General features: G+C 40.2%; 1 protein-coding gene across 2 annotated transcripts in view; it reads right to left on the minus strand.

Moving 5' to 3' along the window:
- Positions 1–18,183, minus strand: part of LOC137427978 (synaptotagmin-9-like) — a 218,062-nt gene that overhangs the window by 13,313 nt on the left and 186,566 nt on the right. For both annotated transcript variants that reach the window (XM_068117857.2, XM_078776706.1), the window contains exon 7: positions 16,711–16,858. In XM_068117857.2, coding sequence (XP_067973958.2) covers positions 16,766–16,858 — 93 coding nt within the window. In that variant the 3' untranslated portion in view covers positions 16,711–16,765. The remainder of the gene's footprint in view (positions 1–16,710; positions 16,859–18,183) is intronic.

The following is an 18,183-nucleotide window of genomic DNA, read 5'->3' on the forward strand; positions in this document are numbered from 1 at the left end:
ATTCTTGTAAATAAAAACAAAGGCATTCTGACTGCCTTCTGCCAAGCATGTGAAATTATTTGATGGGAGGTCAGAATTTATAGGAAAACAAAATTCACACATCCACATTGAATCCCATACATTGTGGGGATGTGAAAATAAAACATAAAGCAGAAGCTTTACCTGAGCAAAAATATACTTCCGCTGGCTTTTGGAGTGTTTAGCGCAACAGCATTTATGAGCATGTACCGAAAACAATATTCAGTAAGATTGTGGAAATGATGGATTCAAACTGTGGAATTAAAGCCAAATTGTTTTGCTATGGTAGGTACCAAGTAACAATTACATTTTCTCAAAACATAATATTGTATACGTAATATGAAGGATAAGACTGGCAGGATGGCCCAGAGGTACGCATACTTGCCTCTAGGCTGTCTAGCCTGAGTTCGATTCCTTACCCAGCTCAAAAATGTCATCCAGATGTTTCACAGAAAATGTCATCCAGATGTTTCACAGGCAGGGAGATGCATCAATGTTTCCCTTGGATGTTAACAGACAGTCCCATCTGGCAACATTAGTTGGAGGATGTTAAAGATGCCACGGTGTCCTTCGTTAGAGATCTTGTACCTTGGCCAAATTCCTAATTTATGTTCTAACCACTCCTGGGAAGATAATGGTAAACCACCCGGGATAACACTTGCCAAAAAACTGCTTCGATTGGCAGCACCAATGCTCTGTAACAGAGTATGGTGAATCAGAATCAGAATGGAGGATAAGATGAATATTTGGTAATGTAGATAAATAGAAACGAGAACTAGAGAATATATATATATATATATATACGTATATATATATATATACAGACTTGGCATTTAATATGGAATATATTTTTTTTCTTGACTTGGGTTTACTTTCTTAACTCAGTATATCAATCTGGTGAGTTTCTTTCACACTTTGGTGATTTATTTGTTAAAAGAACCATGTCACTGATTGTCTGTCGCAGCAAGAAGTCAACAACAGGATTATATCACAGGTGGCGTGGCAAAATGTACGGACAGGTGCATTTGATGATTGGCTTCACAGTTGGGTATACAAGGGTTGTTGCGTTCTGTATTAGTGGAAAACAACTGCTGCACGTCTCCAAAAGTTATTGCCGCTTCCTCTGGAGATGGTCCGTCAACTCGACAATGCTGTTTGTCATGGAGTGGTGGCTTTACGAAATTACGGCATGAAACAGCGTGCTATTGCTCAGCAGTATGGCATCACTCAAGGTCAGGTGTCAAAGATCCTGAAACGAAATGCTCAGAGGGGTGTCCCTCCTCCAATACCGAGGCCAGGACGTCCCCGCAGAACCACAAGGAGGGATGATCGCCAGCTGCACCGGTTAGTCCGCAATGGCCGTACCAAGTCAGCTAATCGGCTTAGGGCTGAGTGGCAGCAACTGACAAATGTGCCTGTATCCAGAAGACTAGTCAACCAACGACTGCTTCAAGCAGGCTATCGTGCCAGGCGTCCCCTGAGAAAGCCACGCCTGACCAGACAACACCGCCAGCGCCGATTGCAGTGGGCCAGAGAGCACCGTCAATGGCAGCCAGGACACTGGAATCACGTGATCTTCAGTGACGAGTCTAGATTTCTGGTCTATCGTCAAGATGGCCGCGTCCGAGTGCACAGACAAGTGCATGAAGCCTACAACAAAGATTGTATAGTGCCAAGAGTCCAAGCTGGAGGTGGTGGGGTGACTGTTTCGGCTGCTTTTCATGCAGGGGGCAAAACTGACCTGGTTGTTCTGAATGGAATCCTGAACCAGTTCAAGTACAGGGCCATTCTGGAAGAAACATTGCTTCCATTTGCTCGTGCAGCCTTTCGAGGAAACTTTGTCTTCCAAGATGACAATGCACAGCCTCATCGTGCTCGCATGATCCAACACTTTCTTGCTGACCGCGGTGGAGAGCATATGGAGTGGCCTGCCATGTCCCCAGATATGAATCCGATAGAGAACTTGTGGGCAGAATTAACGCGTCAAATCGACCACTTGGACCAGCAGCCGACCTCTGTGCGTGAATTGCAGCAGGCAATTGTCACTGCATGGCAAGCGATTCCTGTCCAAACCTTGGCAAATCTCGTGAACAGCATGCGTCAACGTGTACGTGCTCTCCTGAATGCTCGTGGGGGTTACACGAAGTACTGAACTGTAATTTTACTGTCCGTAATCCCAGTCGTAATTTAACTTTTGTTTTTGTTAAAAATTTTTTTGGCTAATGTGCAAAATAAAGAGATACTCCTGGAAAACGTACAGAAGTTTAACACAGTACTGTCCATGAATTGAGTTCGATATCAGTTTACATCACTTTCAAGGATCAATTTATTTGTTTCGAAATGTCAAATGTAGTTTTTGCTTCTTTTAAAGGTCACATAACAAAATCTAGAATAATTTCAACATAATTCCAATGAACTTTTGGTTCTAAGACATCTTGAAAAGTAAGTTCACCCCCACAAAAAAAAATTCCATATTAAATGCCAAGTCTGTATATATATATATATATATATATATATATATATATATATATATAATTATAATTTAAGTTCTCCAGCCTAATGAGCGCACGCTGCGACGTCACCGTCACGTACGTGCGCCCCGCCTGCCAAGCTCCGGAAGAGCCATCCGAAAGGGTGCAATTTCAGATCTTAGTTCAGATACTGTCATAAGTGCATACAAAAACTCACAGTTACCGACCTGGTTTCACCCTTGTTGGGGCTTCATCAGGGCAATGCAGTGAGACCTGCATACACTTATGACTCTGAAAACCTTTTCGGTTATATACCAGTCATTATGCGACTTCATACCATGAGTGGTGAACCACCATTAAGGTGTCCCATCCAGCTATGCTGTACCTTAATGGGAGCGATAAGCACCGCCTGCCACACGGTACATTATCTCTGGTATCCAGAGTCATAAGTTGTAAGTAAGTCATAAGAGTCAGCTTTTCAGACTCCCACAGATCTCCCGATGTCCCTGCTCTCAAATGTTGTGTTTGTGTGCTTCCCCCTCTCTCCCCATCTTGTCTACTGCTCCCCTTATTATATGTTTTATGTGTCTGTTTTTTTTTTGTGTGTGTGATTAATGTTCGCTCTTTCACAAGCCTCGATCTTGTATGTAAAAAAAAGAAAGAAAGAAGAGGTTAAAATGAACTAATCATAATTAGGGAGGAATACATGGAGCTCCATGTGTTTGGTTCTGTGTTTTGTGAACACCATGTGCCGTCAAATCACATGAGATTGCGCGAGAGCATGTCACAGCATATGGTCTAATAAATGAAGAAGTAATTTTACAAACTGTGCCCATTTTGCTCGAGGAGAAAGAAAACTGTCAGTCCACCTTTGAAATTTGAAAATAATTAATTTAACGGACACTTTAATGCACTCCTGGAATGTATGATGTCAAGACGTACTATGCCAGGAAGTCAGAAAGAGCCATCGCATTTCACATGGTACAATAGGAGCCGTCATGTTTTTCTTTGTACTCACAGCTGTTCCTAAAGCAATAGGTGTAATGTTGTTTTCTTCAATTTGTTTGTTGAAATTCACTCCAAACAAGGGTGAAAACTACTCAATGTTTGGGGGCTTTATAGAGTACAGTACAACTGTAATCGGTCATCGGAATTGTACACCGATTACAATCTTCTGATAGGAATACATGGAGCTCCATGTGTTTACCAAAAAATTACCAAAAAATTGCCGATATCTGCTTGTTCCGATTGCTGGTTCTGATATCAGTCCACCACAAGTAGACCTCGTGGCCTCCCTTCTCCTTTTTAGACCTAGGCCTCCTCGTCTGCCCTTCGTCTTCTTCCTCCAGGCCCTCCAAAAACACAGGGTGATCCCAGCTTGGGTCAATCCCAAAATTCATGATAGAACCCCCATAAGTTTCCTCACAAAACTCCTCCATAAACACTTTTTGTGCACCTTTCACACAAGGCCTCGTCGTCGTCGTCATCGTCTTCTTCTTCATCTTCATCTTCATCGTCGTCGTCTTCGTCTCCTCCTCCTCCTCAAGGTCTCTCTTGTTCTCTCCTTCCTTCTCCAAGCAAGGGGCCTCTCTCTCTCTCTCTCTCTCTCTCTCTCTCTCTCTTTTTTTTTTAATTCCTTCTGGGCGGAGTCCTCCTCTGGCAGTCCCGCCCATGGGGCGGAGCAAATAAAAATAAATGTACATTAGAACTTCCAGCTCCACAACACACTGTGCTGCCATAGCTGACACACACTGGCCAGAGAGATCATGATCGGCCTAGTCAGACACATGCGACACATGTATGTGCCTCTCATCATGGGAAAGCCTCACATAGCCCCACCCACATACATGAGGTGTTCAGCCCCACAAGATTAATGTATAACCTGTCTATAAATTACATACACTACCTCATCAGCAACACATGCAACAAACAACTTACTCTGACGGGTCCCTGTTACATGGCAATTTAACCTACTCGAAACACACGGACTATACTGCGCTTACCAAAGTGTAGCTATTTTTCGTGCATTTTTCATGCATTCATAGCATTTTTCATGAATCACATTTGTGGATTCAACATTCGCTGCCTTTTCCAGGAACGTATCCCTCACTACACTAATACTTACACTAATATCGAGGTCTGACAGTACTTTGAATACACTTTTCATGATATTGAATTTGCAAATCCTGCAAAAGCTAGTTTTTAAGATATATTTTTAAATATTTTTAATATTTCAATGTTATATATATATATTTCTATATATATCATTGAAAAGTTGATGTATGTTAATTTGCATATTACATCATGTATCAATTCACGTTATACACATCAAAAAAGCAGCTCATATCAATATTAGAGGGAAATTATCCTGTGTGTATAGCTTTAAGCTGCCAATTTTAGATCTAAGATCCCCATTTTCTTTGTTAGTAATGCATATATCATATAATCAATCGATATTGAATCATCAGCAAAATACTATACATTTACATTAATTTTGCATAAATTTCCATAAAATTTTTATTTGAAATTAACTAATCTAAAAGCAAACCTTGCAATATGAAGGCTCTGAATCGAACAAACATGTCCAGTTCTAAAAAGATAAGCTGCCAATTAAATCATTAGAATTACATTGACTATGCAATTGAACGCACACTTTTGCATATAACTCATAGAAGACATTCATCAATTAACAGTTAACATTGCAATATTATTTATCTGGGTTAAACACCTATATACACAAAAAAAGAAGCTAGGAATATACTTTGCTGTTGAAATACCAGAGAATTTGCTTAAAATGCAAAAATGTGCATAAATTATAATATTAATCATAGTTGCCAATTACAGGTTTTGTGACACCTATGGTAAAGTTAATGCTATTGATATAAATGATACCCAGGAAAAAAATGGTGCTTTTGTCCGGTCTGTCCCCACAATTCAGTAAATCTGCCTGACTAACACCAACACTGCAAGCTTTATAATGGCGAGACAAATAATATGTAATTATGGGGAAAGGCAATCAGAAATATGAAGAGGACACATCAGAGGAAAATATATATCACTGACAAGATCAAAATATATCATTTTAAAAACAGTAAAAATAGCACGTGATCAAGGGACTTCAATGTATGCATGCCAAAGGAGCTGATTTTTGTGGGGTGATTAATTTATAATGCGGATTCTCCTTTTTGAGCTCCGATTCCTAAATTTTCGATAAAGTAATTGCATGGCAACCAAGATCTTCTTTTATCTATTGGGGGTCACACAGGGTCTTGATCGATCAGCAGAAATGATGCCATTATGATCAGAAGAAATTTGTTATTTCAATATTTGTGATGTACCTCCTGATATGTTTTCAATGTAATTTCAACTAAATATTGATGTCGAAACACAAGATCAAATGAAACAATTACAAAATCACACATATATTTTAAGACTGAGTCTAAAAGCGTTTGCCTTGAGTCTTTTTTATGTCAGATTATTTTTAAGACATAAGAAAAATAGCCAAAATTGTAACTTTACGCAAGTTGGAAAGTTGGAATCAGTCACTTTTTAATGAAATTTCAAATTGCTCAAACAGCAGGTGAAAATTACAAAGGATTTTCATCTCAAGAAGCGATTTGTGACCACTTGAATGAGTACTGCAGGTTCAAAGCAGGCCATCAAAAGAAGCCAGTCTTTGACGTAAATTGGAATTCTGCTTGGCATTTCTACGCAGGCAGAAAAGTAAGCTGCCATGGAGATAAAATGTTTCTTCCTCGAGATTTCTTCACCTCCATTCCATCGTAATTGTATCATTTATCTGTGAACATGTGCCGTTGACGTGTGTTGGACTATTGTGAGTATCTCATTCGCATAACCTTTTAAATGCACCACTTACCTAGGTGAAGGTTGCCTCAGTCGGATGGCACCTAAGATGAGATATTGCAGTTAATTTCTAGAATAAACACAAACCGTCAATTCTGTGTTTTTGTAACGAGTCCCTGCCCAACATTTACTTTGAAAGTTTTCGTAAGTGTCTCAACCTTTGTGAAAAACAAAATTATAGAGAAAAGCTATAATTTCCATCTGGGGTGCCATCCCATCTTTTGCAACCATCACTATTTCTCACTTATCACTCTCTAAAAAATGAGTGACAATGTTTGCAAGACCCAGGTTTATTTGGAGCTTCTAGTTTTGTATTCCGGTTAAACTTTCAACATTTAACATTGAATGTGAATTTCATTGTTTACCACCTGATATCATATTAGCCTTTTCCGCCAGATGTCTTGTAATGGCATCCTATGTCATAATAATTCCTGAAAATGTATTCAAAGTTGCCATGCCAACAATACAAATGCTAAGAAGTTTCTTCTAATTAGCTATATGCATGAGAAAATCGTTCAGAAAGGCTCGTAAAGAGAACAAGAGTGGAGAAGGTTAAAGAAAAAGCGTGGCTGCAAGAAGGTTTTCAGCTACACAAGATCTGGGATCATGGATGAGTGAGATTACAGAGGGTGAAAGGCACATAATTGACATTGGCCTCGAAACGTTTGAATACAACAAGCAGGGAAATTAACGAAAGAAAAAAAGAATGGGAAATTATATTTATTGGAATGAAAGAATGAGATTGAAAAGCCTCAGGAAGGTAGTTCCATAAACGGGAGAAAATAGCAACAAGGCATTGAGGAGCGTATGAGCCTCGGTTTGTGAGTTTAACGAGGAGAAGGTTACTGGGAAAAAAAAGTGTGCATTCTTGGGTAGTTAGGAAGGTTTAGAGGTTTGAGAGAGCAGTTGTTCAGGTTAGGGTTAGAGACTCGTGTAAGAGCTGTAATCCATTTGTTGAAAGAGGGAGAAAAATGGTGTAATTTAACGAGAGATGGGGTGTGAGTCAATACGTTTTTCCCTTTTCCCCCATTGACTTCAATGTTAAATTTATTGTGTCCTAGAACCCCCATTCTTCCTCTACTGACAGCCCCCTGGAGTTTGCAGAAAGGCACGTGAAAGACTGAAAAAATGAGGCAAAAAATTATTTGGTCTGATGAGACGAAAATTTAACACTTTGGCATGAATGCAAAGTGCTACATTTGGCAGAAACTGAGCACAGCTCATCACCCATCTAACATCATCCCTACCGTGAAGCATGGTGGTGACAGCATCATGCTATGGGTAGGCTTTTCAGTGGCAGGGACTGGGAAACTTGTAACGAGACCCTCTAATGGTGATCCACCAACTAAATCAAGTGAAGGCCGGAGAAAAAAAAAATCAGAAATGTTACCGACCTGTATGCTTTCTTGTGAGAGGAGCAAGCAATGTGTTCCAGTCTTATCATTGGAGAAAAGAAAATAACCACCTTTAGAGGACATTTTTCCCTGCAGAGCAGGGGTTGACCTTTTTTTTTGGTCCCCCTTTTTGAAGAAATGATTTTTTTACAGCCGGATGCCCTTCCTGCCGCCAACCAGGTTAGTCGCCTCTTGTGATACAGGGAATTACCAGTGAACTGGTACTCAATTTGCCTGGTACTCAATTTGCCGACCTCGGAAGGATGACAGGCTGAGTCAACCCCCCTGGCGTTAATTCAGCGATCGACCAGGATTCGAACCAAGGTATCCTTGGATCCTAAGCCAGCACCCTAATCGCTAAGCCAACACCAGGATCGTATGAGATCCCAATAAAGTTGACGATTGCTCTTTCCATTTACATTCATATGTGCTGCTGATTCAGTCAAATCTTGCAGAAGGAATCAGATTAAATGAAACAAGTGTTGCAGCAGTACACACAAACAATCTTGATCTGGGCACTTGTCTGGTAACTATCTCTAAAGAGCCTCTCTAGATATTTGTAAATACCTGAACTCATATATACCACAGCGTTGGAGTTTTTATTTTTTTTGGTGTCAATGTTTTCACACAGGGTAGCAGGAAAATTAAATGGTTGGCCCGTTCAGTTCTGAGATGTCTCACCTTGGTTTCGCCTGTAATTGGATGTAACACCTTCTAGTCTGATCTAACACCATCAAGGACTACATTGCATACAATCCTTTTATTGGGCCATTCAGCAGGTTATTCAATGTTCTACCAGTTACCTGTGGACGTTGAAGATACAGCATTGTTTTTTGAAAAGATTCGTCTTGAAGGCCAGAATCCTTACTGAATTTTCAGATGTTTCTTATGTCTTTGACCACCTGTATTTGTAGAGAGACTATTTATTCACAGCAGGTCATTTCCAACAATGGCCTGCAGTTTATTGCTGAAGATGAATAAAAAAACATTGTTGAAGTTTAATGAAAGATTACACATGCCCACCATGTCATCCTGCAAGTGACCACTCAGGTTCGTTTGTCGTTACTCAAACGCAGCTTCCAATGGAAGGTAGAATGTAGGCAAATAAAGAGTATAATGGGCTAAATCCCAGACCAAGATACTTTAACTGATGTCACCCTGTCCAAGTTGGAAATGTTAGTGGAGGGATGAATGAATATGAATGAATGATCGTTTTAAGGCCATTTTCCCCACGAGAGTGGGGTTTAGCCTTGCTGCCCCCATGACAATCATGGTTCCCTGTTTGAGGCAATGTTTTTATGGCCAGATGCCCTTCCTGACGCCAACCCTTAGTCGCCTCTTACGGTGCGCAGGGATACGGTGTACCTATTCTAAATTGGGGTACACACCGGGATCATTCATCCCTGCAAGCGGGTACTCAATTTGCCGACCTCGGAAGGCTGACAGGCTGAGTCAACCCTCCTGGCGTTAACTCAGCGATCGACCAGGATTAGAACCCAGGATCCTAGAATCCCAAGCCTCACCCTAACCGCTAAGCCAACACCATGATATAATGGACGGATGGAAGAGGGGGTATCAGGGATGATAGATTAAGTGCCCTCATACCTATTTCATGAGAGTGCCAGGGAGCAATCACTGATTTATTCATGCAAAACATCTTGTAAATTATGATTTGCGGAGAGGTGAAAATGGTCCAGAGACAAGAATACCAAACTTACCAGAGTCTGAAATTCCTCAAAGTGGACCAGAAGTATCTGACTTTGTCATGAGACAATTACCAACATCACTGAGTGGTTATTCAGGCTGTACCATCAGTTTCTTGGCAAAGGTTATACAAGGTGGTTTGCCATTTCCTTCCCAACAATAGTTAGGGCAGGAATTTGGCCATGGTGCCGGCATAAGCTTATCTACTCTGCGCAAAGGACACCGTGGGATTTTTAACATCCACCGACTAATGTCGGCCGACGGGACACCTAGTTTAATGTCCATCTGAGGGACGGCACACACAATGATGCATCCCCCTGCTTGTAAAACACTGGGATGGCATTTTATAGTTGACCGAGATTCAAACCCAGGCGAGACAGCTCAGAGGCGAGTGTACAAACCTCTAAGTCATCCTGACATCCTATTGTGATTCTGGGCAGTCACAATCATCTGGTCATATTAGGCCTCATATAAGGTCTGAGTACACGCATCCACCAACTTCGCTTATAGGGTCAAGCAAAATTATCAAGCATGCTAACAACTTTATTTGTGATGGTGAAATAGTATTTGAAGCATAACAGATATCTCTGGCCTTGCTCCCCTAGCTCTCTGTGTGTTCAGTCCCCCAAATATTCCTGAAGGTCGCACAAGATCTGTCAGCAACCCTCTTATGGTGAAATTGCCAAAATCAAGACTCTCTGCTCACCTTCACTCCTTCATTCCTCTTTTCTCCCGCCTCTGGAACAAACTCCCACACTCTGTTCAAATCATCTCCTCCCTCCAGGTCTTGAAAACAGCTGTTCACCACCATCTCTTATCTTCCCCCATCCAAACCCTTGATCTTTTCTACCCCCGTTAAAACGCCCCAAATCCGCCTCTTTAAATCCCGAACTTCTTTCCTGAAATTCCTAGAAGTGTTCATTTGCTTTGTACCATGTACCACTCCCTCCTCCCCCAGACCTCCCCCTTCCACAGATCTACCGGCGTCCCTGTTCTCTTCTGTTGTTGTGCTTGTGTGCCTCCCTCTCTCTCCCCCTCTTGTCTCCCGCTCCCTTCATTGCATGTTTTGTGTGTCTGTGCATGTTTTCATGTTCAATGTGTTAGCTCTTACACGAGCCTCGATTCTGTATACAAAAAATAACAGTAGGTTATAATTATCTGTGTGATGGCTAATGGCAAATGTTAACCTGCCATTGTTAGCTAAACATCGCTTATTTGTGGAACTGGTTTTGACAAAAGATATAGATGTCGACTCGTTTTTTAAATGTTAATTGATTTTATGTAGAAGTGAGGAATCCTGTGATGCGAGCTGGTGATGTCAGCTAAATGTCTATGTACGTGGAAATAAAGAGTCTGCCATGCCGTCTTCTCCATTCACCCTTGTCAGTGTCTCCTTGTCTCTGTATCGGAATATTTTGGGCTTCATGACACTCGTCTGGCACACAACAGGTGTGATCAGCAGGTTTATACATTATAATCCAAACCCCCTTTATTAATGTAATTTATATGGATTCAAGGGGTATAAGCTCTGGAGGTTTATAAAGTAAACCAACGGCTCAGCGCCTCAAACAACCTCTGACAGTCCAGGCTTATGCCAGCCTTCCCATGGTGGGCTTGTTTCAATAACAGGTGTGGAGGTGAAAGGTGAATCACTGGCACTTTGGAACTAGTTGCTTCGGGCAGATGGGGCACATAACCTAGGTAGGCAGCTCATCTACGAGAAGAAAGTTTTGAATCCAAATTCACGGCTGTCTTGCAGTTCGGGTTTTAAAACCAAAGGCTAAGGGTTTAACAGGGTAATGGCAGCAATCCTTCGTAAATGAGGTGGCTTTTGCATTCATTAACCTGTGAGCCACCCTTGTGAAAGGTGTACTACCCCATTTTAGTCTCCTGATCAGAGTTGCATGAAGCCATGGGAGCAAGTGGTGGAAGGCCATGCCAGTAATGGCACATTTTGCCAGTAATGGCTGCATGGCCTTGATGCTAGGTAGAGGATTATTTTATTGAGAACAACGCTTGGATCACCCATCTGGAGTCGACACTGCCCCAAGAATGCAATAACAAATCATTTCTGTACATGCCAAGAAAACAATGATGATCAGAAATCCAAGAGATAAAACTATGGTGCCAGATGATGAGCCCCCCTCCTAATCCCCCACCCCAGGCTTGAAACCCCCCAAATAACTTCTGGGGAAGAGGAAAGTGTTTTGATGAGTAGGACTTGCCGTTATGACGGGACTAAATCAAACACGCAAAGGAAATTCAGTCGCCGAGGTCGCCAGAACTGAAAGTCGTACTCTAAACTTCTTTAATGTTCACAAAATTGGAACGTGGACTGGAAGGACAATGAATTAGGGAAAATCAAATGTAATAAAGAGGCCAAAATCTCAGGACATTTGATGGAGAGGCAAACCACCTCTCCATCAAATGTAATGGAGAGGACAAGAACTGAAATTGTGTGGATAAGTGAACTTGGATGGACTGGTTTGGGGCAGTTTCAATCCGACGATAACAATGTCTGGTCACGAATTCTATAAGAGGAATGGAGTGGGAGTGATTTGCAAAAAGACTGCAGAGCCAGTACTGATATACAACCCAGTCAATGATGTATTAATACATCAGTGAAGTTAAAAGGATATCAATTGAACACCACCATCATTCAAATATATATGCTCCAACCTTTGCAGCAGATGAAGGAAACATGAAGAAGTTTATGGAAAGTTGCAGGAACTGGTAGAACAGGTGCCAAAGGGAGATCTTTGATTTATTATGGGAGACTGGAATGCAAAAATTGAAGAAGCAGGAGCACCAGGGATTCCAGCAAAGTATAGACTTGGGATCCAAAATGAGCCAGGGGAGCAAATGCTGGATTTTTGTGTGGAGAATGAGCTCGTAATTGCAAATACATGGTTCAAACAACTTAATCATGGACTTTATCTGACGATACGTATGGACTTCACCTGCATGCCAACAAAGAAATCAGATAGGCCACATTCTACTCAATAGAAGATGGAGATGGAGAAGTGCTGTGCAATCTTGAAATGCTATACTATGTGCAGACTGTAGGACAGATCATGAACTCCTTGTGACAAAACTACGAGTCAAATTGAGAAAGGTGAAAATAATCATCAACCAGATCATTACCAGATTTGACCTTGAAACCGTATCTAACAAATATGTAACTAGATGCTATTCATAAAATACTTACCCTGCGCAGTCAACTTGGTGAGCCAACTCTTCTATTTTTGAACGTTTCTTTTTTTTTGATCCAATATGGCTGCCAGACCACGTGAGCGATGACATCATACATTTATATTCTCTAAATAATTGTTGCATAGATCATGCTCAATACATTTCAAACTGATCAGACTAAGCGTTGTCCCTGTCGAATTATGACATCATAATTATGGCACAAATGACGTCATCGTTAACAACACCTATTCCCCATATGGAGTTATTTACAATGAGCCACGTTTCAATTTTTAAAATGCTGACATGGTACACACTTTACTTTACTGAAATGCAGACACAAATGTTATATTTTCGTCAAAAATCGTCGGAATTTCACCAAATCTGTTTTGGTCGTGTGTTAATATACGTCAGCGATTGACAAATCTGAAATCAGAATTTTATTTGAGGTCAAAATGACCCCGTGAGGTCGCTCCGTACTTTGCCTGCTCATCATTTGCAGTGTGATAATTAATTCCATGCCCACTCCAGAAGACTCTTCTTATTCACGCAATAACAACTTCTAGCTTCCAGACCGTACGTACATCCAATCGTCTTGAAACTTTGCACACATGTTACACTTCATTACCTCTACTAAAATATAAAGTTTCACGTCGATCAAAGGAAGCGGTTCCAGAGTTATAAATGTTTTAATATTTTCTTTTAATTATTTATATCTGCCAAACCACGTGACCTATCGCAAATTCCAAACGGTGATTTTAGTAGACTGATATGCTGAACACAGCTGTGAAGTTTCCCCTCGATAGGATCACAAATGAGGGAGGAGCTTGGTTTTAAAAGTTTATTCTTAAAAACGTCATAACGCCAAAACCATGTGACACATGACGTCATTCTCGTTGACTTTTTTGTTCGTCATGGGTATGCGATTGTGCCTGCAAAGTTTGGCCTCAATCTGTTCAGTCGTTTAGGAGAAAATTGGATTTTAGTGGTTTTTCACTCAAAACAATATGGCGTCCGAACCACATGACCTATGACGCCATTATAATTTGATTTCTGCATCAAATTATACCGAGAAGATGCTCAAGAAATTTCATCCTGATCGGATAAAGTTTTTTTACTTGTCGAATTATGACGTCATAACGGTGGCACCTGTGACGTCATCATTCACATATGTTATTCCGCATGGAGAGTTCTTTGCAATGAGACCTGTCTCAATTATTTCTTTGCAGCGGTTTTTGAGATATAGAGGTGCAAATGTTTTGGTTTTTCCAAGATGGCGCCCGTACCACGTGACCTTCGACGTCATAATATTCACTAAAATATTCTACAGGAGGAGTCCCTCCTATGGTGAAAATTTCATGTCAATCGGACCAACGGTTGCCGAGAAAATGAATTTTTAAAATGCAGACACGCACGTACGTACGACGTACGGACGGACCCGAATGCTTAACCCTGCCCTTCGCGAGCGAGCGCAGGGTAGTAAAAGTATAAAAAAAAAAAAAAAAAAACTTTTCAGAGTTCGACTTGGTTGACAGAATGGCAGATGAATTGTCGCATGAGGTTGGAGACTAAAAGAAGAAGTCAAAAACAACTTCTCAAAAGTAAGCAGAAGGAAGGATGAAAGGTGTCAGAAGAGGTAATAAATATTGCAGACAGAAGATGAGACATTAAACCAAAGACACATCAAGAGATCAAGGGTGTACTTACTTTTTCCACACGCGAAATTTGCATTTATGTTTATATAAATTATACAATGGACTACAAAATGTAAATGTTTCATGATATTTGTTATATTATATCACCTTTATCTATCAATATTGTTGAAATAAAGATCAAATAGCTGTATGTTGAAATATGTTGAAAAAGTCAAAACTTTACACGAGGTGTACTTACTTTTTCACGTGACTGTATGAAGTGGATCATGGAAAAGCTTTTAGGGATTTGTTTTAGGGATTACAGCAAAGCATTTGATTGTGTTGATCATGAATTAATGTGGAGAAATGGGGGCACCCTAAAGTGCCTGATATGTCTGATAAGAAGCCTGTACTCTAAACAAGATGCTACATGCAGTAAGAACAAAGTATGGAGAGACAGAATGGTTTGGAATTGGAAAAGTGGTCCATTCTCTCCCCCTACTTATTCAATCTGTATAGTGAGTCCATCATGAGGAAATCTGACATGGATGACACATAGGCTGGAGTCAGGATTGGAGGAAGATGTATCAACAATCTAAGGTATTCTGATGATACCACTCTGTTGGCAGAAAATAAAGAGGACTTGCTGAAACTGCTAAAAACAGTGAAGAAGGAAAGTGAAAACGCTGCTCTTTATTTAAACCTTATAAAAACTAAAATCTTGTCAACTGAGAAGATTGTCGTGTGCAGATTTGGAGACGATCTTGTGGAAATAGTGGAAAGTTTCATCTTCCTGGGTTCTAAGATTGAATTGAGTGGAGAATGTAGGGGAGAAAATAACAGACTGTTATCAGGAAGAACCGCGATGTCATCATTGAAAAAGATCTGGAAAGACAAAGATGTGACAAAACAAACCAGGAGGTGACTGGTGAATGCTCTGGTATTTCCAATTGCAATGTATGGATGTGAGTCGTGGATAGTGAAAAAGAAAGAAAGGAAGAAAATTGACTGTTTTGAAATGTTTTCTTGGAGATGAATGTTAAAAATTCCATCAACTGCAAGAAGAACAAACAAATCAGTACTTGAAGAAATTAGACACCATGTACATTAGTAGGGCTGACGTTAAAACAGAAACTGTCATAGTTTAGACACATCATGCATGCAGAGAATGATAGTTTTGAGAAATTAACTATGTTGTGTAGGGTTGAGGGAAGAAGAGGAAGAGGCAGACCTTGTGTATGCTGAATGGATGCAGTGAAGGCTGCAACCAAGCTGTTTCTGCCAGAGCTTCGGGAAGCAGTGCAGAATAGCGATGTTTATAGAAACTGATCATGAATGTCACCAGAAGGTGGACAGGACTTGATGGAACTAGAAAACTCGATAAGATATTAATTAAAAGAGAAACTGATCTAGAACTGGCCCTTGCACTACTCCAATACATTTACTACCTTCCATCTGAACATGTGTATTTACTGCCTTGTCTCTCTTTAGGGTTTTTTTTTTTTTAAGTTGTGCTTTTCTAAGTCTATTAATGTCCTATGCCAGTGTTTCTCAAATGATGTTGAGTCGTGACCTCCAAGGGGGCCATTAGTGGGTTTCCAGTGGGGTCGCAAGCTGTCTTGCGACCCCCCTGGAAGACATTGTCAGGAAGTAGTTGCACAAGTCCGAGTGATATTCCCAACTACTTATTGATGTGAACTTGCATTCTCAAGCTTGATAGTGATCGAAACTAAAGCTGAAAAGGGCTGATCGATGTTGAGAGCGAGCAACAATGTGTGCTGAGCAAGACTCGTCCCAAAATTAACACGTGTGCAAAAAGGCCCTTTTGTTACTCCTGTAATCAATGTTGGCACTACCTGGTCCAGCCCAGTTTTTCCCACCTGATTTAAAAAACACCATTTGAATAAATCTGGTATTTTGCAAGTAAAGTGGGTTTTTTTCAAAATCCCCATTCCTGTTTTTTTTTTTTTCAACCCTTGCAGGGAATATCAGGGGGTCGCGGTGACCGAATACTGGGTGGACGGGTGGGTCGTCTGGTAAATCCGGCTGAGAAACACAGTCCGATGCTATATCCTCTGAGTTTAGATAGCAACCTTTTATGGATCCAAAAGTCTTTTATGGAACAAAATTATTTTATATTTTCTGCTGACCTTGATAGTCTTTACTTGCACATATTTTCAAGGTCTCAGTTAGCTTTTGATTGGAATAGCAGGACAAATATATTCACAAATGAAATTGGAATGGTGATTGTGATGATAGAAATAATGCTTTCTGAGAATTATAACCGAAATTCACTTCAAATGTTCAAACTCAGCAAATTACGTGTTTGGATTTTGAATACGAGATGATGAGTACTTCCTGTTTCCATAATAAGTGCTTATAAAAAGTACGGATGACATTATAGTGTGGGCTGTGAAGAAATAGAAAGGGACTCACAAATTTGAATCAGCGCTGCGCGGATTCCGCACAGCCGAGTTCAGCGAAAGCAGCTTCAGTCAGACAGTTGAGCGCAGGGCACCACGGCGCTGAATGATCGCAGGCCTGAAAGGCTTTTTGATGAACACAAATTACTCCAGAGACTTTCCTTTGAGGAGGTGGCACGAAGGAGAAGGGGACAGAGTTGGGGTTAGAAAAGGTGAAATAGATGTCAGTGAGAAGGATATGATTAGCACAGGGCCTGATGAGTAACACAATTAATATACCAGAAATATATGAATGGTCGTTTTTAAGGCCATTTTCCCCGCTCGAGCGGGGTTAGCCTTGCTGGCCCCATGACAATCATGGTTCCCTGTGTGAGGCAATGTTTTTATGGCCGGATGCCCTTCCTGACGCCAACCCTTGGGCACGCTCTTACGATGCGCAGGGATACGGTGTACCTATTCTAAATCGGGGTACACACCGTGACCATTCATCCCAGCAAGCTGGTACTCAATTTGCCGACCTCGGAAGGATGACAGGCTGAGTCAACCCCCCTGGCGTTAATTCAGCGATCCACCGGGATTCGAACCCAGGATCCTAGGATCCCAAGCCGGCACCCTAACCGCTAAGCCAACACCAGGCCAAAATAATTAATTTATTGCAAATCCTTTTTTGCTCTTTCATCTCTTGAGTCCATTAAAGTCATGCAGACACGATGCAATTTTGAAATCAAAGGAGGTCCTTTTGGAAAGCTTGTTAGGAATTCCAACAGGCTACCACATAGAGGAGTACCACATACAATGGAGAGGTGGTCTCTTTATATAAGGGCTTTATTATGTTTAACTACCAAAGGCAAATTTTAACCACATGGCATAACTATACTGTAGTTTCATGTCTCCATTAAAAAAACAGTGTTCTCGAAGATATACAATGATATAATTCAATTTTGTAAAATAAAGCAAGATTGGCTTCAACAAGAAAAGCAGAACTGCAAACCTACACAAGCTGAGAACTCGGATCGACTAGAGTCTAGCCACATAAACTTTTTAGCGATGCTTCAGCGGTTTCATCAGCTAAAATTTTTATTAATTTATTATTAATAATTTTTATTAAAATTATCAAATTTTACTTTAATTTTAAATTTCATCTAATCAGGTTTCATCAGCGATGTTTCATCAGCTTTAATTTTTATTAATTTATTATTAATAATTTTTATTAAAATTATCAAATTTTACTTTAATTCTAAATTTTAAATTTCATCTAATCAGGTTTCATCAGCGATGTTTCATTAGCTTTAATTTTTATTAATTTATTATTAATAATTTTTATTAAAATTTTCAAATTTTACTTTAATCCTAAATTTTAAATTTCATCTAATCAGGTTTCATCAGCGATGTTTCATCAGCTTGAATTTTTATTAATTTCTATTTATTTATTTTATTAATTTTTATTAATTTTTATTAATTTCTTATTAATAATTTTTATTAAAAT

This window comes from Myxine glutinosa, chromosome 1 (genome assembly GCF_964187855.1).
Source record: "Myxine glutinosa chromosome 1, kmMyxGlut1.1, whole genome shotgun sequence".
Lineage (NCBI taxonomy): Eukaryota > Metazoa > Chordata > Myxini > Myxiniformes > Myxinidae > Myxine > Myxine glutinosa.